Raw genomic sequence first — 26,328 nt, forward strand, 5'->3', positions numbered from 1 at the left:
TTTGGTGAATGAGTTTATACGAATTAGCCGGAAAGGAAATATTTCTGCGGCATCAGAGCAGTGGGGACTGGGACTAGTTCGCGGCATTGGGTATAAGGGAGGGCTATACAGGATATGTGTGTCACGTGGGAACCGATACCTATTTAAGGATACTTCCTGGGTTCGCGGGTGTCCTTTGGAAAAAAATCGTACGCGCGCAAGTTTTAATAAACCTCTAACAAACTGTATATCATTATAAAGCTTAATAAATGTAGTTTCCTATAAAAAATATAATTGAGCAATCGTTTCCTTTTTTAAGTGCCAGGAGCCAGTAGAACCTCGAATCGACCGATGGTCGTTCCATTGAATTAATCGGTTATCGAACGCCGCGCGAAGAACGAAATCGCTGCACAGTGTTATTCACAAGGCATCAATCAACAAAAAGGTGTCAGGCTTTTTCGAAATTCTGATTGGTTATTTAGATATCCACGTCTAAAGTTTGGGTAGCAAAAAATATTTGAGTCGTGTTGCGTAAACAGTCGCCACGGGAAAAATATTTTGAAAATCAAAATTCCCTGACACCGTTTTGTTTGTCATTATTCCTCGAATCTTCTGGCCAAATTTCACGACAATCCGTCAAAACCACATATCCTATTAATTCGTTCAAAGCCGACATACTCTGCCAAAATTCAAGTGCGAGTTTTCGCTCGATAAAGGTTTGCAAGAAAGACAAGCCTCCACAGGAGATTATGACACCTCATTAGGTGGCGAGCCAATCGAGCAACAGGAACCCATGGCGTCAACAACAATAGCACAGAATTTCGCGGAAAAAGTATCGCGTTGCAGACACGTTTTAGACTCCGCTGTTGTGATCGAGCGAGATGGGGAAAGTGGCGAAAGGAAAACGTAAAAATCAACCAGGAAAACGGGGAAAAACCAAGGCTAACGAAACCAGAAGCGCGTCAGCGGAGAGTTTGCCAAACTGTGCACTCCTCGGAGGAGTGCACCGATAACAGAGATGAAATCTATTGGGTAGGTTGTTCGCTTTGATTGCGTGTAATGTAATTTACGCTTCAAGCTAAAGCGATTATTCATTTCGTATCAAAGGGAAATGTATAATGAAAGAAAATCGCATTTTTACTGTTATTTAGGTACGATGGTGATTTCTTCGTAAGAAATATTCAAGATAGCGTGGAGCGGAGCAAAAAGCGAGAGAAAGGACCACGCAGAACGCGCTATCTCCAGTATTACACGTGGGCTGATACGCTTCTGGTGAGTTCTATTTCATCGGTCTAATTCTTGCTGATTTTATTCCAATGTTTCATTACAAACGCGCAGTAAAACGTTATTTGGTTTTATTTCGCTGCAGAAGAAAGAAATCGGCCCAGAGGATGCAGAATATGATATTTGATATTTTCACAGGACGCTTGCAAAGTTACCCTGGACTTTTGCACGGCAATCGACCTCTGTGTACTTGATCCAATAACAGTGGATTAATTTGAAGGCCGCTGCTCCAGTTCTTCGTGATCACCTTCGACAGAACCTTCAACGTCGACTAGAGTTTCTTGGTCGAACCAAGAGCCTTTGTTGCTCTCTGCAAGATCACGTTTTCGCTTTCCCTTTTTCTTAGGCCCTGGCTTCTTCCGGGATTTTATCCACAGGCTCTTTTCGTTTTTTGATGACTTTTCCATGTGGGAAGCGCCGGCAAAGAATATAAAATTCGAAGTGAGAAATTTTCTGCAGGCGAGATGTGAACAAAATATGTTTATTTCTGAAATAAGAGCTCCCGGATGAAGCGTTTGCCGCGAAAATTCCTCTGGGGCGTCTCGCACTAAGAAGATTATGACACCTTTTTCATTTATTTACTTTTAGATGGAAATACGTTTTCCTAAATATCTCGCGCGCTTTTTAATATTTTTCAATTTTTTTTTTCAGTAAATGTTAGATAAAATCCCCAAATTCTATTTGGTCGAAAAAAATGATTTTTTCCCTTTTTTACCATATCAAGCCCAGGAAGTGCCCTTAAGTTATCTTTTGTCACATCTTTCCATTTATCCTTCGATCATGGAGGAGACCGATGTCGTTAGAATTGTCAAGAGAAAGAGGAGTTCAAATTCGATGTTAGATCATTCCTTGACCGATCTTACGCGATCCCATGCGGGCACTACCGATTGTTATCTCAAATAGATAAATAACCTCAAATTTGATGAACCACATCGTTTCAAGGAAAAAGGAAACGAGGGCCAGTACAGGTTTAATATTAAAGTTGGCGACGCCATAGAAGAAGCTAAAGAAACGTGTTCGTCCCAGTTTTACAAAGTCCACGCTTCCCTCGAGAAATAGACAAGAAAATTTTGTCAGAGAGACAGAAACACATTCCTCTGGCTGACAAGTCTGACTTTGGATGGTCGTTAATACAAAATATAAAAGGAATAAACGGAGAGAAAGATTATTCGAGAAGAAGCCATAGTGAGTGCCCAAGCCAAACAGGGCTCGGCGCGAAACAAGTCAATGTCCACGGTCAACAGAAAGGAACCTTCTCCGTTAACGCCATTTCCAGCCACCGCCACCTCCAGTCAATTTTACAGCAATACTGCTAAACCTATACTAACGCTTAAGACCAGGGTTCAAACCAAAGCAGGTTCTTGTTTTGCCTGTACCAATCCAGGACATTCGACGGCTCAGTGCCCTCTCAATTAGTTCCAGTCTGGTCAATGAATAGCCCGTGATCAAGAACATGTCTAAAGTGTTGTCGATTCAATTTTTGTTTCTAATCATTTAAGTAACATTTGCTATGACGAAATTTCAGATTCAAATAATTTAGATTCCGCAGCTGTTTAACTGTGAGTTTACATCAGGTCAATCAATTATCCCTTTGCTTCGTGGTCGCTCGGCCTTACGTTATAGTGGATTGCTGAAAATAGGCGTTTCAGGCTTCTTTTTAACCGTTATGCGCTACCGTTATAAAATCTCGTTTTTGTCTTTCCCGCCTTCCAAAGTTAATTCTAAAATACTTGACTTAAATGCCCTTTAAGTCATTTTGTTTCAGAGGCTATAACTGTAAGTCGAGATTGTATGGGACGGTCGATCGATAAACAAATGAATGGATCTTGGGGGAAGCGTATCTAGCATCCCCCACAGATTTTGCAGAGGCGAATAACATCATCATCTACTTGGCAAAGGAGAGAGAGCCTGGGATCGAGGTCATCGAAAGCACTCCTAATCTTTGATTATTGCCGGTTTGTTAAAAACTTCGGTTCGTGGTCGTTTGACCTTATGTTATGATGAATGGGTGAAATTAGCTCATCAGGCTTCTTTTTAAGCGTTGTTCAGGACGGTTATATAATCTCCTTTGTGGCTCTCCCGCCTTCCAAAGTTAGTTCTAAAATACTTTTAAGCGTTAGGAAAGTCATTTTGTTTTAGAGGCCAAGTGTGTTGAGCTTTTCGCCCATCAGCCTGATATAGTTAACCCAGTTTCCGTTACCATCCAGTCTTTCGACAAGAAGAGATTGATTCTTGATTTAAGGCATGTAAATGTGTCTGTCTTTAAAGTGTATATGACACGAAAAACATTTTCTCGGCTTTTGGAAGCGATTGTGCGTCGAATTCTGTTAGCGTTTAGGTAAAGCCTCCTTTTCAACTGTTAGCTTTTACAAGCGGAAAAACAACAACAATTCCTAAAGATTAATTCATACAGGAAGCTGAATGTTCTTACTTTATATTCGAATACCAATTTCGCACGGGTGTTCAGATAGAGGACGAGCAGAGACATAACTCGGGGTAAACAAAGGGGGACGGCGTCTCATTTTTTGTGAACTTGTTAGAAGAGCTATTAAATGTTAATTTTGTAAATACATGTTCTCAGAGATCTTTGGTTCTTGTCATTTGTTGGTAATAACGGGAATAATTTCCATCTAAGAATCAACATTGATTTGAAGTTGATTTAGCGTCTGTTTCGGGAATTTACTAACCGGTAATGAATCTTAAAAGCTGCATCAGAATTTTAAACAGACCGCAACAGATGAAACTGGCTGCAACTGCAGTCAGATGTCAAAAGGTAGTACCAAAATAATTAATCAACTAGTCGAGTTTAGAAATGTCCGACGAAATTTAAAATATCGTGTCTTATTTACATTGAAGACCACGCGCTTGTCGCGTGTTGCAGGATCACACCGAATTCAACAAAGACCACGGAATTACCTGTCCTATTTTTCAAATGATATAATCTGTTGGCCTTCCTCTTGAGTTATATCTCACTCTGAGACGGATCCCTAAAAACCACGAGTCCGTTTGAAGCTACAGAAAAAGCTTCAAGCCGAAAAACACCGAGTAGCAGACTAGCAGACCTTGAATCGCTTTAACTACAATCACTTTGACGCTTTTGTCCCAAACTGCTGGTTCAGAAGAAGTTTGGGCATTTTTCCTCCACATTATTGTAAGAAATCAGTACTTATTAGGCGCTCCACCTCCAAAAGAACGACTGCATGCTTTACGAAGTGGCTTTACTCCGCCACCATTTTTGTTTTGTTATCAAGTAAAGTGACGTCACATACGCTTATCACGTTATGTTTTGGCCGCGCGCAGCAGCCACACTTTTGGAGTCAAAATAGTACTGTTTCGAACGGGAAATGACGGCGTTTGGAAAAGTTCGTGCAAGTTTTAAGTTTAGAATCGGTTTTTGTATATATAAAACTGCAAAAAAGAGAAGAAAACATTTTTGTGTCATATACACTTTAAGCGTAATTTTAGATGCGAAGATATTTCCGTAGCTTTTTAAATTTTCTCTAAGGTGTTTTATCTTCTTAAGTCCGGGTACCATCACGTCGAAATTTTTCATAACACCGGAAATTATTTAGCTTTTTCCTGGGACTTTGGTGATGGTGGTGATGGTGTAGTAAAGTATTTTCAGCTCACAGTTCACAGCCGTATTTATTCACTAAATTATCAAAGCCCATTTTCAATTCATGGAGGTGTAAGGGAATTCCCACGGACATTTTTCTTGACGATGGTTTGTTTAGGGGGTGGTGTCAGTGCTATCAAGGACAAAATTAACAGCTTGACAGTTTTTGCTCTGATTTGACTTGGTAGGAATTTCTAACTAATGAAGAGAATTCCCTTATGAAACATGTTCAAGTTATTAACTGGTTTGACAATGTGTTCGAAGAGCCCCATTCGCACCAACAAAACATGTTTCATGTGTCATGCGCACTGTATTTATTCACCAAAATATTAAAGCCCATTTTCAATGCATGGAGGTGTAAGAGAATTCCCATGGATATTTTTTCGTGACGATACTTTTGGAGTGGTGTCAGTAATATCAAGGCTAAAATTAACAGCTTTAAAGTTTGCGGTCATTTGACTTGGTTTCGATTTCTAACTAACAAGGAAAAGTCCCTTTGGAAACCTGTTCAAGTTATTACCTGGTTAGGCAATGTGTTCGATGCTAATCAAGGTTTTATTTCTGTTACTGAACACAAGATTTCTAAGGTTAAAAATTGTAAGATTATCAAAGTTAAAGATCTAGCTTCTGTGGCAGGCCAAGTCATCTCGCGTTTGCGTTTCAAGCTGCCAATGAGAAAATTTTTCAGATTTTTGTACTGTTGTTGGTGGCAGTTGTTCGCAATGGACGACGTTTGCGAGCTACTTCACGTGGTTTGGTCTCTCTAGTGTTGAGGCCTTTTAGAGTTTTCTTTTATTGAGGTTTGCTGATTTTTCGACTAGTGTTCGTCGGATCATCACATTCATGTGCTAGAAATCGTATATGTAAATTTATGATGTACATTTAAGCGTGCACGTTGAATTCAGTTCATTGAAAAATAGGTGAGAGGAAAATAAATTGAATTTTATCCCTATTGTTTTTTGTTGATGTTGTTGTTGTTGTTGTTGTTGTTGTTGTTGTTGTTGTTGTTGTTGTTGTTGTTGCAATGTATCATTGCATCGAGGATGAACCATGGAAGGACTTTGCTTTAAGCAAATTGAAGGTCTCTTTTCTCCCTGCAAACCCTGTTCATGTAGCAGTTTATTTGCAGCATGTCTTAGAATCCACTTAGTCGTGCAGTTGTGTTGATGTTGCTTTTTACGGCACAAAGTTTCACTTCCTTCGGCCGTTCGCTCTTAAATGGGGAGATATTTTATAAAGTTAAAGAGGTGAAGAGGTGTTCGCAATGTCCATCTCGTATGACAGAGAGTTATAATACCACTGGCTGCTTGGTCAGCAAGATTTTCCCTTATTTCCCCTGACAGATTTTCACGTTTTGGAGAAAACTTCTTGATCATCAAAATTTCTTTGCCTGCGTCCATTGTATCTGAGAGCAACTTTCAGATTTTTTGCCGTGTCTTCCACACTTAAAAAAATAACGAGTGGCCATGCCGGCCGCGAGTGAGTGGGATGAGCCTTCCGTTGAAGGTCCTGGATCCTCTTCAATAGCTACGCCGGTTCTTTGTCCAAGCATTTTGCTACCGCCGTGATAACACTGCCCTCTACAGTTTGCTAACGGCGGTAACCTCAATTACTAACAGGTCCCTCGGACTTCAAAATGACCAACTCAGGCTACTTTACATCCACCATCAGTAGTGAGAGGATCGAGGAATACGAGATCGTGGTGTAATTCGACGTAGAGTTCCTGTTTACCAGCTTCCCCATCCAAGATGCTGTACGAGCCGCGTTACAGAAGCTGGAGAGTGACCTCAACCTTGCTGACCGCAACATGCTAACACCTGCTACGACTGCAGACCTCCTAGATTTCATTTGAGATCCATAAACTTCAAGTACGATTGGTCTATCTACGAACAAAAGCAAGGTGCAACTCTGGGTAGCCCCGTTTCTGCTGTTGTTGCTAACCTCTACATGGAGATGTCCTTTGAACAGGCAATAGCAACCTCACCGTACAAGCCCACGATCTGGAAGCGGTTCGTAGACGACACTTTCACAATCCTGGACCAAGGCAATGTTGACAACTTTCTGCCAGCAGCCCTCAATTCGTTTCACAATGGATACCGAGATACACAGCAAGATCGCCTTCCTAGACACCTCACCTCCAGTGTCTACAGGAAACTGACACACACTGATCAATACTCAGCGTATGATTCACACCACTCTCAAACAGAAAAACGCGGTATTGTCAAGTGGGCGAAAGGTCTTGTGACCCGATCATCAGCTATCTCTAAGGAGAAGAAACGTTTATCATTTGTACTTGTTTCAAACGCTTATCCTTTCTCCTTTTTGAAGAAGCTGACCCGTAGACCAACATCTAGTAGAGAGCCCGTGGCAGTCCACAGCGGTTCTACCTTACAAAGGGGACTTTCCGGGCCTCTTCGCAGCTGCCTACAGCAACAAGGCATACGCACAGTCTGACACCACACTTAGGTCACAAGTGGTGCGGCCTGCGTAGTGTGTAAGATCCCTGGCGAATTCTACAAAATCCACATCGGCGAAACTGGGAGGCCTAATCAGAAAAACATCAAAGAGCACGAGAAAGATATACGACTCGCCCGCAGCCAGACCTTCACCAGTAAATTTTATTGATGGAGACTCACATTGGTATAGACGCAGAGTCAAGGAAGCCATCCACACCGCGCTATACCGTAACAGCGTCAATAGGGATAAGGGAATAGAAATTCCGGATGCCTGGATACCAACGACCAAGAAACACAACAGGAGGCCAAAGCAATCGCGGACCTCTGAGGATGCATTTTCTTCCCGATTCAGCGGGGAATTTCTTATCACAGCCGACCCTCGTGATACTACTACTGATATAAATACCGACACCGACCTCATCGCCTGATAAAGACTAGCTGTAACCAGTGGAAATGTCGCTATCTACAACTTTAAAAGTTAGTGACTACATCGTGAGACAAACTATTATTTTATTTATTATTATATTCTACCAGGGAAATAATGTTAGTCAATGTATGTAGGATGTCACGTATCACGATATGATTAAATTTTTATCTTAACTTTTAACTTATATATAAGCTTACTTTTCTGTAGCATTGAATTTTTATTGCAGAGTAGCGCTTTAGAATACTTTTATAGTTTTAGTTGTATTCTATTATATCATTTATTATATTACTTTTTCTGAATACCTAGCTAACCTACACGCATTCCTAAGCAAAAGTGGGACCAGCTAAACCGACTTTTAAGAGGGCGTCGATAAAATCCAGGACAAGAAATAGAACGAAATAAGAGGGTGAAGAAAGAAGGATCAGGTAGAAAAAAGGTCACAAATATTGGCTACAGCGTTTAGCAGCTTTTTATTCATCTCTTCTTCAAAGACGGCTTGTTTCGTCCACTTTTATATGCTGCGAAAACTGTGCAGTTCCATGCATTTGTCGCGAAATTTCGCCGACGTTCCCTGTACTTCTTTCAGGTGTAGTAAGAATCTCGTTCCCAGCGGTTGTTGCTTACGATCCAACTGCTGACTAAAAGATCGTAGGCTCAGGAGAAGAGGATGTTTTGACTTCTCCATGATCTTGACTTCTTTTGGTTTTGTTGATTTTACAGTAGATCGTGACGCAGATGATGAAATGGATGAACTTTCAACTACCCCTACACCTGCTACTTTTAATCACTGCTCTGGCTCTGAATCCCAGAGTAAGCCTTCAGAGCGGAAAAAATGGTCTGCGCAGTTTTTCTACGCATATCCGTTCGCGGGCTCAAGTGATCCGTGAATAAGCATCGAAGTCTGCTGTCTACGGTTTGTCTAATTGGCTACAAAGCTAAGGGGAATAAAACTATTTCTGTTGTTCCATTGATTCCCCTAAGCCCCGTAGCCAAGCTAAAATTTTAATATATCGAAATTGCTCTATTTCATTGGATGTGCTATAAAGTCGGACCGGGCAATTTTTCTAATGACTGTACAAAGGCAAGAACAAAAATAGGACTTTGCGGAACAGGTTCCGATGACTAATACCGGCAACAGGACACTTCTGGTAACTGCGCTACGTAAGCTTTGATCTCTATTCTACAATTCACTACAATGTTCCCTATTATAAGACAATTTATATTTGACCCCAGCACAACTGAAATTAAAGTAATATTCTATTTGAAACGTTTCAGCTGCTCAACCTCTGTTCACTAAATGCTTTTATTTTCCGTTTCTAAAACAAAATTGCGTGACGAGAGCGCAACCAATACATCTTTGGGAAACGAATTCAAAATCTACTCCAGGCGCAGTGACAAAAGGGTTTATTTAGGTACTTTCAGTAACTAAAAATGTTCCCTACCTTCAGATGGCGCCGTTGTACGCCGTTGTACTTGGTACTGAAAGAAACTAAAGTAGTTTTAAATCTGACAACTATGACAAGTACATTCAACTCTCGCCTTGCGGACACCGCGCTATTACAGACACCCCGATAATACGGACAGCAACTAAATCCCCGGCAAAAATAGATTACAAACGTTTGACTGAAACAAACTCCCGCTATTACGCTGGATAGAAATCAACCTTCAGTGTTCCGAAAAACAGCTTTGCTAGGGCAAATAATAGAAAGTTCCCAACAACTACGAATAATCTACATAATGTGACTAGCTATACTTTGAAGCCGGTAACAATTAATACCGTATATAACAAATATACCTTGCAGTATAGAATAATAATTGAATTGCCTTATAAATCAAGATCCAAATGAAAAAAAGAAAAGTCCGCGCTAGTGTTTTAGTCTTTTCGCAAGCGTGTTTGAACGACTGCTGTAAATTTCCAGTTTTAAAAATTCAGGGTTCTAAATCCTTTGTATAGATTTACGTTCCAGTTTATCCTAATGATATTCAACGGAGGAGACTGAGAATTTATTTCACTATAGAGCATTTTCATTCACGTGACTACCGGTCATATTGGTTTACTGAAACAAAAAAAAGTATTTGCATAAAAATAGAGTTCAATTCCCAGAGGTTTAGTTTGGGACACCAACATGGCCGCCATTTCTTTGTTTTGGGACACCAACATGGCCGCCGTGACGTCATGTGAAAACACTCTATACCGAGTTTTATCACTTCGACCCGATATTATTTAACAAGACGAGTGTTTGTTATCCAACAAACGAATGAAGAATGAAATCACAACAAAACCGCTTAACGTGCATATTGATAACAAGTTTAAAAATAAATCTAGCAATAAAAAGCCTTGAGTAATATTATGTATTGTTCTAAATATTGCATAATGGTCACCGTCACAAGATTTTCATCAACCATTCAGGTAGCTACCTGTTTAGGGCCGGTGGCACAGTAAACTACCACCGTCGCTTTGCAAGAACATTTACTTTAGTGGACTACAGTGTAGCCATTATTTTATACCCTTCCACCCACTTCCTTGGGCAGTCTGCTTTGTTGCGAACTAGGGGTTGAAATTTTTTTAAAATATTTTTCTGTATAATTTTATAGGGACATTGGAAAATTATTTACTACTTCAATCATGTAGATTGCTTATACAGTGTTGTTTTAAATTCTGTGCACGTGTACATTTACATTTACACGACTGTCTGGTCGCGTTGTCACGTCGGGGGCAAAGAATAGAAGAAAAGTGTTATCAGTTGGCGCTAACAACTGCACGTGAAGCGCTTACATGACAGACAAACAGGGCCTATATTTTAACCCAATTGACTACATCTCCCAGCAACAGCCAAAACGTTGGCAAAGACGTCAGACTAACAAAGAACGCCGAAAAAATATATGCATATTGCAAAGAGGAAATAAGACGTCATTTATGCTTTAAATAAAAAAATATACGAAGCTTTGACAAAACGCAAACGACCGAAAGTAGCCGAAATCTTCTTATCCTACCGTTTGTGACCTGATATAAACGGCTGCTGTCAGTTCCGCTACTGTACTTAGCCTGAGGATACTACAGAAACCTGCCCCACGTTTATAATGAAGCTTGAGAAAGACAAGACTTGATGCCGATTAGTAACACTATTTATGGCCCCCGTTTATAAATCAGAGCAGCATGGTGGATTAAAACACAATTTTTCGTTTTCATAAGGTTTTAGATTCTTTGTACTCAAAGACTGATAACTTATACAACAGAAACTAACAAACATTACAGTTCCAAACGACTGGGTGGCTGATGGAAGTCCATCTGACCAGCGATGGACACCATTATTTGCAATTTAAAATCTTGAACTCGTGATTCATTATCCATGTAGAACAAACCGTCTTGGCCGATAAACGATTAAGTCGTCTGTTTATGCGGATAATGCAGGGTTCCGTCTGAGCAAAGGCTCACAAACCACGCACACGCTATTGGCTTGCACGAACTTTGTGCGCCTTGAGAGAAAAGCTCTGCTGACGGACGAATAATCCATCTTCAACGGACATACTTAGATAAAGATACACACGGCCTGACAAACTGTCTAGGTTTGCTCCAGACGGATCAGAATGCGTCTCTTGTATAGAAACAGTGACTACGGTTAAATGCGTTTTCTACACACTATACACTAGATCGATTTCACACGAGTGCAAAATATGAACACAAAATACCTCCAGTCATGGCGCTTGTCACTTACTGGATAGGCTTCGTGCCGTGATCCATACATGGCGTGCCGATTCGGTTAATGGTTGTTCCGTTACAGTTTGAGGAGAAAGGAAAACAAGGAGCGCAGCGGCGTTCCGGCGCAACAATCTTTTCACAGTCATCTGCACTTTACGTGTGGACAAAAGATACATCCTGTACAGTTGTCGACTAAATTGATGTGAATTGTATCGATGCATCTTTTTCTTTTGTATAACACTGAAAAAGCTATGTTAACTTACAGCCAACATGCAACTCAGAAACACAGTAGAAATAAAAGAAATCGCCATAAAAGAACTGCAGATTCAAACGCTATGATTCACTCAGGTTATACTGGCGTTTTACTGGACAGCTTTTCAGTTTTCAAAGATAATCATCAACTGATAATGGCTCCTTCCTCAAAACCACTGGTCAGTAACCTACGTAGTAAGATCAAAATGCATCGCTCCAGTTTCGTTCATAAGAGGTTCAAAACAGATTTTAGGTAACAAACGTTTCATGATCTGTCCACTAATCATACTCTGAACTGTAGCAAAATACTCGAATAGTTTACCCTTTACGAAAAGTCCGATATTTGTGAATGGAACGGAAAATCATATGTCAAATATTTTCTCTGTTGCGTACATGTACCCACGCACGCGGTTCATACCTGGTAAAAGGCCTGGAACTGGTGAACAGTCACAAAATGTCCTCCTCGTACCTAGGGCTTTTCCTAGCCAATTTTTCCCATCCCCCCCCCCCCCCCCCTCCTGGTCAAGCCTCCGATGATGCCAACGGTATACATACCGTATGGCCGATGTTTCAAGTAATAGCGGTAGAATTTACCGTTTGGGCAAACCGAATTAGTGTGTTGTTTCCATTGGCTTTCAATCTGTCAGAATTTGGGTTAATGCAAATTTTAGTGCTAATTGCCAAAGGTATAATATAAATGGTCAACTTCCAGCCCAGGGGGGAGCAGAATCACGGAGACCCTGTACATTCCTCTGTGGTGCAGACGTGAAACTATTGCTACTCGATTGTTTTTTCCTAGTTTTGTTTCATTTTTCAAGTAGCCCCGAGAGTATCATAGGATTCTTTCCAACATTCTCAACTTCTGATCAACTTCCCACACACATCACCCCCTGAGACCCACAGAGGTGGTAGCGTGGGTTGATTCGATTAGGAACGCACATAAGACATAAAAGTACGTTGGCAGATTAGGAATATATATCGACCATAAACTTAGAAGTTGGTGTTTTGTTTTTTTTTTGTTGTTGTTTGTTTGGTTTTTTTTTTTTTGTACGGAGATGATGGAAGTAGGACGCAGTAATGTTGAAAAAACATATTTGACTTTATTGGAAACAGAACTGATGCTCTTTGATTTATGTTGTTTTGTTTTAGTTCCTGTTTGTTTGTTGTTGGGTTTTTTTTTTGGTTCAAATGAGTTCGCAACTGTATTTAGGTTTACTTTCAAGGGTGATGTTAAGGCAGGTAGATGTCGGCGTATGTTGATTCGAGTAGGAGCGGCCATAGAAACAGAAAAAAAGCGTTGGCAGACCAAGGTTTAACCACGCACTACGCACCTTGGTTGATTCGAGTAGGAGTAGCCATAGAAACAGAAAGAAAAAGCGTTGGCAGACCAAGGTTTAACCACGCACCACGCACCCGCCTTGGTTCATTCGCGAGTAGGAGCAGCCATAGAAACAGAAAAAAAGCGTTGGCAGACCAAGGTTTAACCACGCACTACGCGCCTTGGCGTGTTTGCACTAAGGAAATTTTTTTGTAGTGTAAACACCATTATCGTTCTTTTTCAGTTGTGCAGAGGCATTAATACCAGGAAACAGAACAAAAAATGGTGAAAATAATTTCTAAAGGCTTTGATCATCTTCCAATTTATAGTATAAGGCCTTAACTGGCCGGCAGCGGGGGTTGATAGGAACAAACAGACGCGTTGGCAGGATGAAAAGCGACCACCCACCTGGGTAGCACCTTGACCATTTTTGCATCATGGATTACACTCACTGACTCCCAGTATTACAAAGGGACAGTAAACGCCATACTTCTCAGTCAGTATTGATCCAGACAGTGACCCACCTGGGTAGCACCTTGACCATTTTGGTATCATGGATAAATATAGACAAATAATTATACTCGCTGAAACCTAGCCTACCTCGCTGACGCTCTTTTGGCTCGTCACGCAATCTTAGTTGGGAGGAAAGATTGCGTGACGAGCCAAAAGGGCTTAGACCTGCGAGGGAGGCTAGCTGAAACCCAGCATTACGAAGGGACACAAAACGCCATAATTCTCAGTCAGTTGTGACATAGAATTGTTGTAGTCTGATTGTCTCGCAAGAGCTGCTTGCGTTTAGTTTCCGTAAATATTCCTAATTAGTGTTCAGGTTCGGACCACGCACGCTTGGAGCGGTACCAGTGTGGGTGAAATTCGGGTAAGAAGGGGCAGGATTTAACCGGAGGACAAAAGCGTTGGCAGAACGAACGAAAACTAAACATTTGCTAAACACGTTTTTGGATTTGGGGCAAAGGAAATGAAAACACGACTCAATAAAACTGAAATTCCATATTTTTGTGTGCTGTAAACATAGAATTATTGCCATGGACAAATCATGTTTTCATTTTATTTTCTAGGAGTAAATGTCGGCTTGAAAATATGAGTGGGATGGGGGATATACCCACAAAAAATGATTAACTCATTTCCCACGCACCATTTACGCACCTACAGTTGCGCCATCGTGGGTTAATGCAAATACAAACGGGCATGGAGACAGTAAAAACGCGTCGGCAGGTCAAGGATCAACAAAGAAAGGCCTACCCCATAAATACAGCACACGGGTGTCATAAACCAGTGCTACTTTTCAGGAGATCAAGTAACACATCTTGGCTTGTCAGGTAGGATTGAGTATAGTAGTGTAACCCTTTTAAAACTGTCCACTTTTTTGTCAAAAGTTTCAAGGTTCATTAGAGCTAGACTCTTTCTAACAAGAAATTGTCAGGATAGCGGGCCCAACGAGCTAATCTGATTTGTGAAAACAACCCTGCTTTAAACAGGGTCTCCCTCCCCGGAAAATTGCCGCAGTCGCCTAAGTTTCGTTTTTGCACTCCTTCCCATGGGGTTCCATCGCCATTGTTCGATTTCGCGGATCTTGTAGGATTTTATGTTGCGAACTGATTGGCAGTGCCTTTCAGTTGAGCGAGTCACTCGAAACTTTCTTTGAGAATTTCCAGGTGCCATTTTAAGTTAGTTTCCGAAGTTTCGTCAAATTTTGTCTCCAAGAGGGACTCGGCGATTCCTGCTTTATCATTTTTAGTAAGCATCTTTCTGTTCATATACCCTGGAAATAAGACGATGAGACGATACAACTATGTAGTCGTTAAATTAAGGATAATGTTTCTGTAATTTTTTTGCCAGAAAGTGAAGCCACGATGACTTCTGCCTTGAAGATATGTATGTTGCTCTGTTTGGTGATGTCAGTATCTGCACTTTTTGGAGGTAATTTAAGACTGTGATAAACTAATTGGCTTCAAGCTAACTTAGGTTTCTTATCTAACGGTTTTGAATGGAGGAAATAAACTTAGCGCTTGCTACGCTCTTGGCTCTTTTGATGTGCAAAACTGTTGGATGTTCTATGAAGATACATTTTAGAATGTATCATGAAATCATGATTGTACTGCTGCTATACTTTTCCTTTCAGTTACTTAGAGTACAGCCGGTCATAAGTAACGAATGAAGAAAAAATAACTCAACTTTAATGCTTTCTTAGCTATGTGGTTTTAAAGAAGCTACGCTATAGGGAGTTTTACGTTTTGGTGGTCACAACATTGATTCAATAAACTCGGTGTATCTTTTCTGGCACGCAAGATGCTCCTGGAACGCCAAAAGCAACACATCACGTTATGTTCTTGGAGGGAGAACAAACATAATAAGTTTGGAGCAACTTTTTAAACTGACACAAGGAAGAACCTAATTTTCCAAGTTGCGATGCATTTCCATCGTTGGCCATATTTAGCAAAGGCCATTGTTCGGAAGCCTAGTACGAAACATTCAAATATAACTAGATTATATCTTGGTATATTCTTTAGTTCCAATAGTTTTATTATTCTATTCATCTGACATTAAACATAACACAAAAATTATGTATAATGTACATCTTCTTTAATTTCTTTTCTTTCTATCCTTAATTCTTCCTTCCTTTCTTTCTTTCAGGAGGTGACGTTTGCGATATTGGCACCAAGACGGACAAAACAACTTCACTTTTACATAATTGCTGCCATTTTCCCTTTAAGTACAACGACAAGGAGTACCATTCCTGCACCACTGATGATGCGCCATTTGGACAAGGCGTTTATTGGTGCTCTTTAAGTCCCATCAACTTTGGCGATTTTCTTCATGTGTTCAAAGGGAAATGCGGTTAAGTATTGCTTTCACTACTGATAACCAAGAATATATGCATGATTTACCATCTGTTTAGCACATGTTTATCATAGTCATCGTGTCGAAACAATTTGTGCGTTAATTGAGCATTTTTAATTAACTTCGGAAACTGAGACTTCACTCATTTTACTGATTTAAGTATAAGCATGCCTACCATTAATCGACGGAATGATTAAAGAAAGTAAAATACAAAGCAGTTTACTCTTTTTAATAAAGTGGAGCATAACCAAGGATTTGGACAAGGATACCAATCGATACAAGTGAAGTAAAAAGATGCGGTGCACGATGTGAAAGCGAAAGAATGTGTCTAGATCTATTCCTTTCTCCTTTACGTTCTTTCTTTCTTTCTTTTATTTTTTTTATTTATTTATTTTTTTCATTATTTTTGATTAGTTTTACCATTATTTATTTATTTCCTTTCGTTGTATTGAACACGTTTCACTGAACAGCTGGTTTAAGATGCCTAGTGCCTAGTGTCCCGCGAACTCTAATATGCCAAGTTACCAGCGGATTGTCTAAACCAAATTGTTCTTTCACTCTCTTTTACACTTAAATAGTCGCTGTCTTCTGCTGCGTAATGTGAACAAACAAACCAATTTATGAGTCAATTTGGAAATAACATTTTCAATCATTGCCATATCTGAGACCTTGCTAGATGACTCATCCCATTCAGGTGGCATCGATAGCTGTATAATCACAAACATCACCCAGGTCCGGTGGTGGTTTGAGTTTTTATGTATCGAGTGATCTTGTCTGATTTATGTTTTGAAACGTTGTGTAGGGAAAGCTTTATCTATTATTTCAGACAATGATCTATTAATAAGTCTCGAGAGAAAACAAAATATGTCATATAATGGGCGATTTTAGTTTCCGTCACAGGAAGTTTCAACACCATCATAGCCCCAATGAATTCTTGAAAATAGTGCTTAGTTTAAAACATGGACAAAGCATTTTTAGTGCTCTAACTGAATTACTATACTATACTATACTATACTATACTATACTATACTATACTATACTATACTATACTATACTATACTATACTATGGTATGTTTTAAGAATAAAGGAAATGACAATGATGTGTTATTCAGCCAGTGACATAGGCCACAGTAATTAGTAATACATCATTCTTATCTCAGTGAATGTTTGTTTCTTGTTAACTCAATGTATGTGTCGCATTTCGTAATATGTTTACTCTTGCGAGCCAAATACATTCTTATAAAACAAGAAATTCCAACCTTTTCTATATAACTTATTGTCGAACTAATCTTCGAAAATTCTCAATTCGGTTTCAAGGTCCTACGTTTTTCGACTCGCTAAGTCGTGAAATTCAAAACAATGAAAGTATCAGGTTTGTTTAGCAAAAGACTTAAAAAATTCCTTCTTTCTAAGTTAAATTGACTCTTTGTTGAGCTACACACCTTTTCTTTACCTCTTCTTTTTTTTCTTTCTTTTTTTTTTTTTTTTTTTTCTTTAAAAAAAAATTAATTGGAATTTTCAATCAGTACCCTTAACTTCTATGGTTTATCCTATAGTTCTAGGAAGCCTATAGTTAATAAGCACCCAGCTTCTATATAGGCTTCCTAGCCTTTAACACATTGTGTCGTCTATAATGTATTTATGTTGTATTTTTTGGTTAATGGCAAAATAAACGAATTTAATTGAATTAAGCAAATCTTAAAATAAACATAACACTGACTGATACATTTATTTGTTTTTCAACGGAAATTTAGTTGATGGCGGTTGGAGCGACTGGAGCGCGTGGAGTAAGTGCAAGAAAAGAAAGCAGAAGCGTACACGAGAGTGCAACAGCCCCTCCCCGGACCTCAAAGAGGGAGGCAGGGACTGCGTGGGCGAAAGCCAGCAAAAACAAAAATGCAAAAAGATCAAGGAGGGCTAGACTTGACGGTAAGTTCTGTAAATAGGCAGTAGGAAGTTTACTTTTTTACATACTGTATCTAAATGCCACAATCAAAACATTTGTTTACTGACGGGCAAGTCGGATGATGTTAAGACATTCCTTAGATTAAAATACGCATTACAGTTTTGCGCGGGTAGAAGGAGGCAAAATTACATTATAGACTAAATATAACCAAATACAATGCATACTATAGATAACAGTTACAGTCGTTACAAAGCATATTATCGAAAGAGTAAGAGGAAGAGAAAAGGAGAAGTACAGCATGACTCATTGGTAGCATTACACGATGCTTTTTTTTTTACTGGTGCTTCAATATAGTACATAATGCCATTAACACTTATGTACATTTTCATGAATCTTGTCACCAAAATCAGGTGTTTGACCACTCCCTCAACGTGTTAAGGATTTTCCTTTATTTTACAAGACTTATTTTGTATTAACCAATACAAAATAAGAAATGCGGTAAAAATTCCTTATGTGAGCACCCTTCCACCCGCTGCCGAATACAAGTTCCCTAGGTAACAACTCCCCCCTCCCTTCCCCCTCCCATAAAAAAAATTCGGACAATTTAATTCTTCCTTAAATAAGCCCCCTCCCCACCCTCGTATATTAGCCTGTATATGAGTTACCTGTTGCGAGGTGTAACCTTTTACAGTGTTGTTGTTGTTGTTGTTGTACAAACTCTCTTAATACCAATTTTGAGAAGCAAAAAGTAAGAAATATCTTGTTCGAAATTCATCAACTTTAACTTGACTGAAAGCAAAACAATTTTGACAAAAACGTTTTTGATCTCCTGCTAAGTTCCTCTTATTCCAGTGATATTTCCTCCAATCTGGCATTGATCTCCTCAGTGACGGTAATCCAACTCAATGGTCAAAATATTTTTTGTTCAACACATACCCACCTTTTCAATTTCTTTTCCCTGTTAGTTTTAATCACCGTTTAGTTGAAATTTCATCATTGCATCTCATAAACTCTCTTTTTAATCTATATTTTCTGCAGCATTTATCGACCAGAAACTGCTGGCTGACTCAAGTCTCTGTGGAATCAAAGTGGAAACAATTTGGGGGTTTACTGTTGTAAGACTTCACAAGAACATGGTGGTTTAAGGGGAAATAAAGAGCATTGAAAAAGCATTCCCGTTTTAATTCTCATTTCTGCGTCAACCCGATGCGCCTTTCTCCTCATTGATCTCTTTTAGCCGGAAGAACAACAAAGAGGAGCGTCTCCTTCACTTTTTTTTACCACTTTCTGTAAGATAACTACGGACTTTACGATTCTCTTTCGCCTAGAATAACTGACAACGGGGGAATTAAAACTCGAAAGAGCCGTCACTCACTTAACTTGGGTCCAACAGCGTTTATTTCGTGTAATCGTAGAGGCAACATTGATGTAATCATAGATGTAATAAAAAAAAGACAGTACAAATTGACTAATTTATATGTGACTCGTACACCTATTCAACTAAAACAAGTACAAAGAAGTGAATAGATAACTTGTTTTATCTTAGCGAAAGTAAATTAAGAGATATAGTTTTAACTCAAGAAGCTATTGTTGATAAGGCTATTTTTTAAAGCAACCTAAATTGAAAATTCCTTTCAATTCCTTGCAGAGTCGGCAAGAGTTCTTAGAGAACTTACTAGTAAAGCATGAACTGAATTGCAAGACTACTCAAAAGTCTAGACAGCGGCTGTTGAAGCACATACTTTCGCTGTTTAATTAAAGAGCTTTCCACCTTTAACAAAAACTACATATATTTCGAATTACCACGTATCATAAAACCATTCCCACTTTAAATCTGATGACTCAGCTAAACAAAGGTATTAAACGCCGAAAATTAAATTAACAGCTATTGAATTGACAAAACGTGATATGTGAAGTTTCGACAGAAATTAACTTAGCACTTATTGAATTTACCGAGATGTCAACTTGAAAAGATAGATTAAAGTTCAGTACTATTTGGAGAATTGGTATTTTAAGTAACAATAACAAGCAGTAGCTTTAGAGTAAGTCAACGCTCCTGAAAGCGTTTGACATAATGAAGTTAGTTGTGCCACGCGGACAAGTTCTATTGGCTTTTATAGGATTATTGTGTTAGCAAATAGCAGAAAGTATGAAAATGAAGCACTTAATTGACAGGATCCCTTCTGCGGGTGAAAGCGCATAAATGTAAATACAGTGAAGAATTCCGTTAAAAACTAAATGCTACGCTAAGCAACAATAAAATGTTAAATCCTTGTGCAAAGCTGGATACAAAAAACACGAACATTTCAACATGGCAACAGCACCTGACTATCGTGTTGATAAGTACGTAACTAATATCCTGTTTCAGTACTTTAGGTCAACGATATATGGTCCAACATGGCGTAAGCAAGTTTAAATTGTTTATTCTTGAAACTAGACAAGATGAGGCAAGTTTAAGAAAATACACTGAAAACTTCCAAGGTTTTAACGAACAAACACTTTCCAGAAATCACCAGTTGACGCAGTAGCTGTATTCGTATTATCATCGCAGAGAACTATACCAGTGGAAGTAAGCCTCCAATGATATAAAGATAGCTCAAAGGCAGGGTACTCGTACAGCCTCTCCTCATCCTTGCTATGACCCCATTTACCAACCCTATACGCACCACTCTCCAAGCCCCAGTTTTGGCAGACTCCCGCTAACTTGGAATTGTCGTTTTGCATTCTGACAAATGATCCACACGAGGCGGGAATGACATCCGTCTGACCGCTGAAGTACTGGACTACAGCTTCACCAGACCTGTTAACAGCTGTGGTCACGTGGAACGTACGTCCCAGCTGTTTACTGCAGTGGAATCTCAGCTGAATGAATGACATGTGTGTTATCAGCTCTTTCATGGCGGTTTTGGTGAGAACCATCTGATCACTGCTTATTCCGCGGTAGGAAGTCTTAACTGGTAGCTCAGATGGAGGAGTGGAGCTCTGCAGTACGATGTTGGAGATGAGAAGCCAGCCTCCTGAAATCAGTCATTGTAAAGCCTAGATTATTGGTGCTGTATAAAACTAAACTTAAGCTTAATGCACTTTGGAGATTTAATTCTTGCCCTTTAACTTAAACTCAAATTTGAACCATTATGAAGGTCTGGTTGGAAAGAATTGCGCGTCATCCCTGTGGAATAGTTTCTATTTACTACGGTGTTTTATAAACACCCCAGAAATGAGTAAATAGTATTTAAATGAAATTCCAAAGATTATCCTTGTTTTTTGTGAGTGATATAAGTGATTAAGTCAGCCCGTGTTTTTTTTTTAATAGCAGCAAAGATAAACGATGGAAGGAAGAAAGGGAAGAAGGAAGTAGATAGATAGATGTCTTTCCAATTCCTCTTGTAACAGTCGACACATTACCTCCGTCAGTTGTCATGTCACAATATACTTTTAAAGGGTTTCCACTCTTGTCAGGCTGGATCCAGTACTTCCCGTCTCCTTTGGAGTATCCAAGATCCCGAATTTCTTTGCAAGAATGGGGCGTTGCTACAAAAGAAAATTAAATACTTGCTTGGGTGCTTCTCCGAAAAAACTTAACAATTGATACGGAATTTTAAACAGTTAACGCAGAACAACAACATTTCCATAATTTATTTGAACTGAAAACGTTACTCACGAATACGAGATTGGCAATGTTTTCCTGTATATCCCGGATGACATTCGCCTCTTCCTCTTTGTTTTTTCACGTCATGAGACACATCGACGCAGGAAGCCTGGGTTACGTAAAGAAAATGATAAATATTTTGTAAATAAACCTCGTCAAGGGGCTGGTGTATGGGAAGACAATGCCCGAGGCTGAATGATTGTCCGGAAAATGAACAGATGGCCGAGAAGCGAGGCTTCCAGGTCAACTATGAAATTTTGAGGACAATCTTTCAGCCGAGGGCATTATCAATCCGATATACTAGCAAACCGGAAAGGGCCGGGGTTTGTTTATTTAAGTTATAGCTCTCCGCTTAATTTTGAAATGCGTTCGGTTTATTATTGAATAATACAAAACAGCGAGTGATGGTCAAAAAATGATTGCGTTAAACAAATCCAAGGTGTCTTGTGTGTCAATGTGACGACATTTGCAAGAATATTCTGCCGCTTAAGTCTCACGATGTTATGACTAAATCTTCAAAAGATAGACCACCCCCTTGCTTTTTTCCAATTAATAACTAAAGACCCTTGCCTTAATTTTCTTGAGTGCGTTTATGTCAACCAATGAAATCCCCTCCGCTCGTGCTTATTTGAATAATAATGCGCAATATGACTGTTGTGGACAGTTTATTTCGACACATTTTTCGTTTCTATTGTTTATCTCATGCCATTTTCTCTTTTAGTAAGCATTCTGATATTTTGTGTTGCTGGCAAGGGCAAAAGTTTAGTTGTCAGTTTTTCAGTTGCACGTACTTTTCTATTTGTTCCCGGTTTACAAAATTTTTTTTAGATATATTTAAAGGTTTTCCTGTCTTTTCTCCCGTAGCGAGCCTCTGTCTCCCTCGGTTGTGATTGTTCACAGGGACTGTTCAAAACAAAATACTAATGAATGCGAGGTTTTGTTTTGTTGGCTGTAGTTGTTCATCCTTTGCGATGACAGAACTAAGATACTATTAGTAAATGTCACAAGAACAATGGGCATTCTGGATCGAAATCGCTTGTTTTTTTCTGGGTCCTTCTGGAGGTACCGGAGAGCATTGTATTTGTATTGTTTTTGAACTATTGTGGTTAGGTCTTGTTTGGAGTTGTTTTGTTTTCTGTCTTTTCTTTCTTTTGTTTTACTTCATCTGTATTCCCGTACTCACAGAATCTACCGTTTTTCTCCAGACTTTGATCCAAATTGATTAAATTAAGCGGTTAATGTCTTTTCGATATTCCACCGAAATAAACTAATGGGTGCCCCTGATATATGCACGCTAAAAGCACGAACTAATTGTTACTGAGAGACAAATGTCATATGAGAACTGCAGGCAGGTGAATCTATTGTGCGGTAGAGCTAATTCCTTCTGCATCATTTGTTTTATTCCCGCTGCTAGAAATAAGTCCAGTTATATATACTGCTTTAGTGTTCCTGAGTTTTGAAGCAGTCGTATTATAGACTATCACTGATACCCAATGAGACACTGGGACGACTGCACTTAATTTCGTTTTCCCTTTCTTTCTGTGTTGATAATTAATTACACACTCTCTCTGCCCTTCATATCTGTTTATAAACTATAATATCGCAGTATTTGTCTTTTTTAGCTTTTACCTTTTCTATATGAGTCTTATTATAATTTTGCTATTCGTCTTTTCTTTTTTGCGGTGTACCACATCGCCTTACATATTCCATCAACACCTAAAAGTGTCCAAAAAATAAATTAAATTATAAGTGAATAATAATTATGCCTTGTCATTGCTTGTCCCTTGCATTTAGAATCGCCCGTGTAATGTTAGCTCCCTTCAGAGAATTATAGATGAGGATTAAAAACCGAACGTAAAACTAACTGTCAGTTGTTCTAAGCATCCAAAGAACGATTTCTCTGAACAAATTTATCACGCCCTTTCTCTTCCAATATTGACAAAATTCGCAGGAGAGCGACCATAAGGATGACAATTATAAACATTCAACTGACCTTAACAGCGCCATAATAGCTAGATCCTTTCTTCCTTCGAAAATCACGCGGTTTCATGTGTCTTGTTTTGTTGTTCAGTTCACAAATGTGCTTTCCATTGTCAGCGCCAGGATGAACATTAAATGATTTGCAGGAGTCATTTCCAAGGCATTTTAGTTGGCATTCAAACTCGTCAGAAACTACAACTGTACCCATGACATGACCAACTAAAACATAGTCTAAAACAAAAACAACATCAAAGAAATGTTTAATGAAAACACTTTAATTAACGAGCTAAGTTAACTTTTCTTGTTTGTCTTTTCTAAAAATTGACGGAGACGGTTTCTTAGCTGTTGTCAAATGACTCGAAAAACGGGAATTCTTAATCCTTAAAAAACTTGGAGAAGTGGCATAAGTGAATAGTTAGAAACGAAACATGTATTTACAGTTGTAAGCTCACTTTCACCCTCATAATTCACTTTCAGGAAAGCAACAAAAAACGTACAGTTAGAGAATTCGAAAACGAACCTTCTTAATGTCAAGAGAGAAAAAAAGACAATCATGCCTGTTCGTAAACGTTTACTTACCGTAATGACTTTCAAAAGCGCTCCCACAGAAGTCTGTGTTTGTCACCACAAATACAACTCCCAGCAACACATCGAGAATTAGAAAGACCAACCGAGTCGATCCCACAACTGAGGCCATGTTAGCTCCTCAGCTTTTTAGCTCCAGCTACATGTTTTGGAGTTGAATTACACCTAATTCCTTCGCGATGTTTTAAGGCTTTCTATTAATGCTCATAATTTATTTATTACCAGCGTAAATATTGGTTAGTCAAATAACAAACCTGACTAACCTGATCCCCACGCTCCATCATTATATATGGAATTTTTGGTGAATGAGTTTATACGAATTAGCCGGAAAGGAAATATTTCTGCGGCATCAGAGCAGTGGGGACTGGGACTAGTTCGCGGCATTGGGTATAAGGGAGGGCTATACAGGATATGTGTGTCAAGTGGGAAATCATTCCAGGCCGATACCTATTTAAGGATACTTCCTGGGTTCGCGGGTGTCCTTTGGAAAAAAATCGTACGCGCGCAAGTTTTAATAAACCTCTAACAAACTATATATCATTATAAAGCTTAATAAATGTAGTTTCCTATAAAAAATATAATTGAGCAACCGTTTCCTTTTTTAAGTGCCAGGAGCCAGTAGAACCTCGAATCGACCGATGGTCGTTCCATTGAATTAATCGGTTATCGAACGCCGCGCGAAGAACGAAATCGCTGCACAGTGTTATTCACAAGGCATCAATCAACAAAAAGGTGTCAGGCTTTTTCGAAATTCTGATTGGTTATTTAGATATCCACGTCTAAAGTTTGGGTAGCAAAAAATATTTGAGTCGTGTTGCGTAAACAGTCGCCACGGGAAAAATATTTTGAAAATCAAAATTCTCTGACACCGTTTTGTTTGTCATTATTCCTCGAATCTTCTGGCCAAATTTCACGACAATCCGTCAAAACCACATATCCTATTAATTCGTTCAAAGCCGACATACTCTGCCAAAATTCAAGTGCGAGTTTTCGCTCGATAAAGGTTTGCAAGAAAGACAAGCCTCCACAGGAGATTATGACACCTCATTAGGTGGCGAGCCAATCGAGCAACAGGAACCCATGGCGTCAACAACAATAGCACAGAATTTCGCGGAAAAAGTATCGCGTTGCAGACACGTTTTAGACTCCGCTGTTGTGATCGAGCGAGATGGGGAAAGTGGCGAAAGGAAAACGTAAAAATCAACCAGGAAAACGGGGAAAAACCAAGGCTAACGAAACCAGAAGCGCGTCAGCGGAGAGTTTGCCAAACTGTGCACTCCTCGGAGGAGTGCACCGATAACAGAGATGAAATCTATTGGGTAGGTTGTTCGCTTTGATTGCGTGTAATGTAATTTACGCTTCAAGCTAAAGCGATTATTCATTTCGTATCAAAGGGAAACGTATAATGAAAGAAAATCGCATTTTTACTGTTATTTAGGTACGATGGTGATTTCTTCGTAAGAAATATTCAAGATAGCGTGGAGCGGAGCAAAAAGCGAGAGAAAGGACCACGCAGAACGCGCTATCTCCAGTATTACACGTGGGCTGATACGCTTCTGGTGAGTTCTATTTCATCGGTCTAATTCTTGCTGATTTTATTCCAATGTTTCATTACAAACGCGCAGTAAAACGTTATTTGGTTTTATTTCGCTGCAGAAGAAAGAAATCGGCCCAGAGGATGCAGAATATGATATTTGATATTTTCACAGGACGCTTGCAAAGTTACCCTGCAGGACTTTTGCACGGCAATCGACCTCTGTGTACTTGATCCAATAACAGTGGATTAATTTGAAGGCCGCTGCTCCAGTTCTTCGTGATCACCTTCGACAGAACCTTCAACGTCGACTAGAGATTCTTGGTCGAACCAAGAGCCTTTGTTGCTCTCTGCAAGATCACGTTTTCGCTTTCCCTTTTTCTTAGGCCCTGGCTTCTTCCGGGATTTTATCCACAGGCTCTTTTCGTTTTTTGATGACTTTTCCATGTGGGAAGCGCCGGCAAAGAATATAAAATTCGAAGTGAGAAATTTTCTGCAGGCGAGATGTGAACAAAATATGTTTATTTCTGAAATAAGAGCTCCCGGATGAAGCGTTTGCCGCGAAAATTCCTCTGGGGCGTCTCGCACTAAGAAGATTATGACACCTTTTTCATTTATTTACTTTTAGATGGAAATACGTTTTCCTAAATATCTCGCGCGCTTTTTAATATTTTTCAATTTTTTTTTCAGTAAATGTTAGATAAAATCCCCAAATTCTATTTGGTCGAAAAAAATGTTTTTTTTCCCTTTTTTACCCTATCGAGCCCAGGAAGTACCCTTAA

The 26,328-nt window shown here is 39.3% G+C and overlaps 4 protein-coding genes and 2 long non-coding RNA genes across 8 annotated transcripts in view; 5 read left to right on the forward strand and 1 right to left on the reverse strand.

The window, feature by feature from the left end:
- The window catches only part of LOC146488443 (retinal homeobox protein Rax-like), a 205,067-nt gene that overhangs the window by 107,390 nt on the left and 71,349 nt on the right, over nt 1-26,328 (forward strand). The gene's annotated exons all lie outside the window — the stretch shown is intronic.
- On the forward strand, nt 150-1,414 carry LOC146488456 (uncharacterized). 2 transcript variants are annotated; one of them, XR_014866314.1, is made up of 4 exons: nt 150-963; nt 998-1,011; nt 1,131-1,251; nt 1,349-1,414. It is a non-coding gene; the product is annotated as an uncharacterized LOC146488456 (long non-coding RNA). The 2 variants fall into 2 exon arrangements; XR_014866312.1 differs by having other exon boundaries at nt 150-1,011.
- On the forward strand, nt 6,827-7,333 carry LOC146488457 (uncharacterized). Its single transcript, XM_085115760.1, has one exon. The coding sequence runs from the start codon at nt 6,827-6,829 to the stop codon at nt 7,331-7,333; it is 507 nt and encodes a 168-aa protein (XP_084971886.1).
- Nucleotides 14,281-18,970, forward strand: LOC146488458 (uncharacterized). The gene is made up of 5 exons (XM_085116270.1): nt 14,281-14,369; nt 14,890-14,970; nt 15,685-15,888; nt 17,647-17,821; nt 18,837-18,970. The coding sequence occupies exons 2-4, from the start codon at nt 14,904-14,906 to the stop codon at nt 17,811-17,813; spliced, it is 438 nt and encodes a 145-aa protein (XP_084972396.1). The 5' UTR covers nt 14,281-14,369; nt 14,890-14,903; the 3' UTR covers nt 17,814-17,821; nt 18,837-18,970.
- Nucleotides 20,055-24,162, reverse strand: LOC146488459 (uncharacterized). The gene is made up of 5 exons (XM_085117858.1): nt 24,007-24,162; nt 23,441-23,658; nt 21,460-21,556; nt 21,204-21,329; nt 20,055-20,815 (listed from the first exon to the last, which is right to left on the reverse strand). The coding sequence occupies exons 1-5, from the start codon at nt 24,122-24,124 to the stop codon at nt 20,283-20,285; spliced, it is 1,092 nt and encodes a 363-aa protein (XP_084973984.1). The 5' UTR covers nt 24,125-24,162; the 3' UTR covers nt 20,055-20,282.
- On the forward strand, nt 25,109-26,281 carry LOC146488460 (uncharacterized). Of its 2 annotated transcripts, XR_014866310.1 has the most exons (4): nt 25,109-25,283; nt 25,318-25,331; nt 25,451-25,571; nt 25,669-26,281. It is a non-coding gene; the product is annotated as an uncharacterized LOC146488460 (long non-coding RNA). The 2 variants fall into 2 exon arrangements; XR_014866309.1 differs by having other exon boundaries at nt 25,109-25,331.

Source organism: Pavona decussata, unplaced genomic scaffold (assembly GCF_977016875.1).
Source record: "Pavona decussata unplaced genomic scaffold, jaPavDecu1.1 SCAFFOLD_9, whole genome shotgun sequence".
NCBI classification, from domain to species: domain Eukaryota; kingdom Metazoa; phylum Cnidaria; class Anthozoa; order Scleractinia; family Agariciidae; genus Pavona; species Pavona decussata.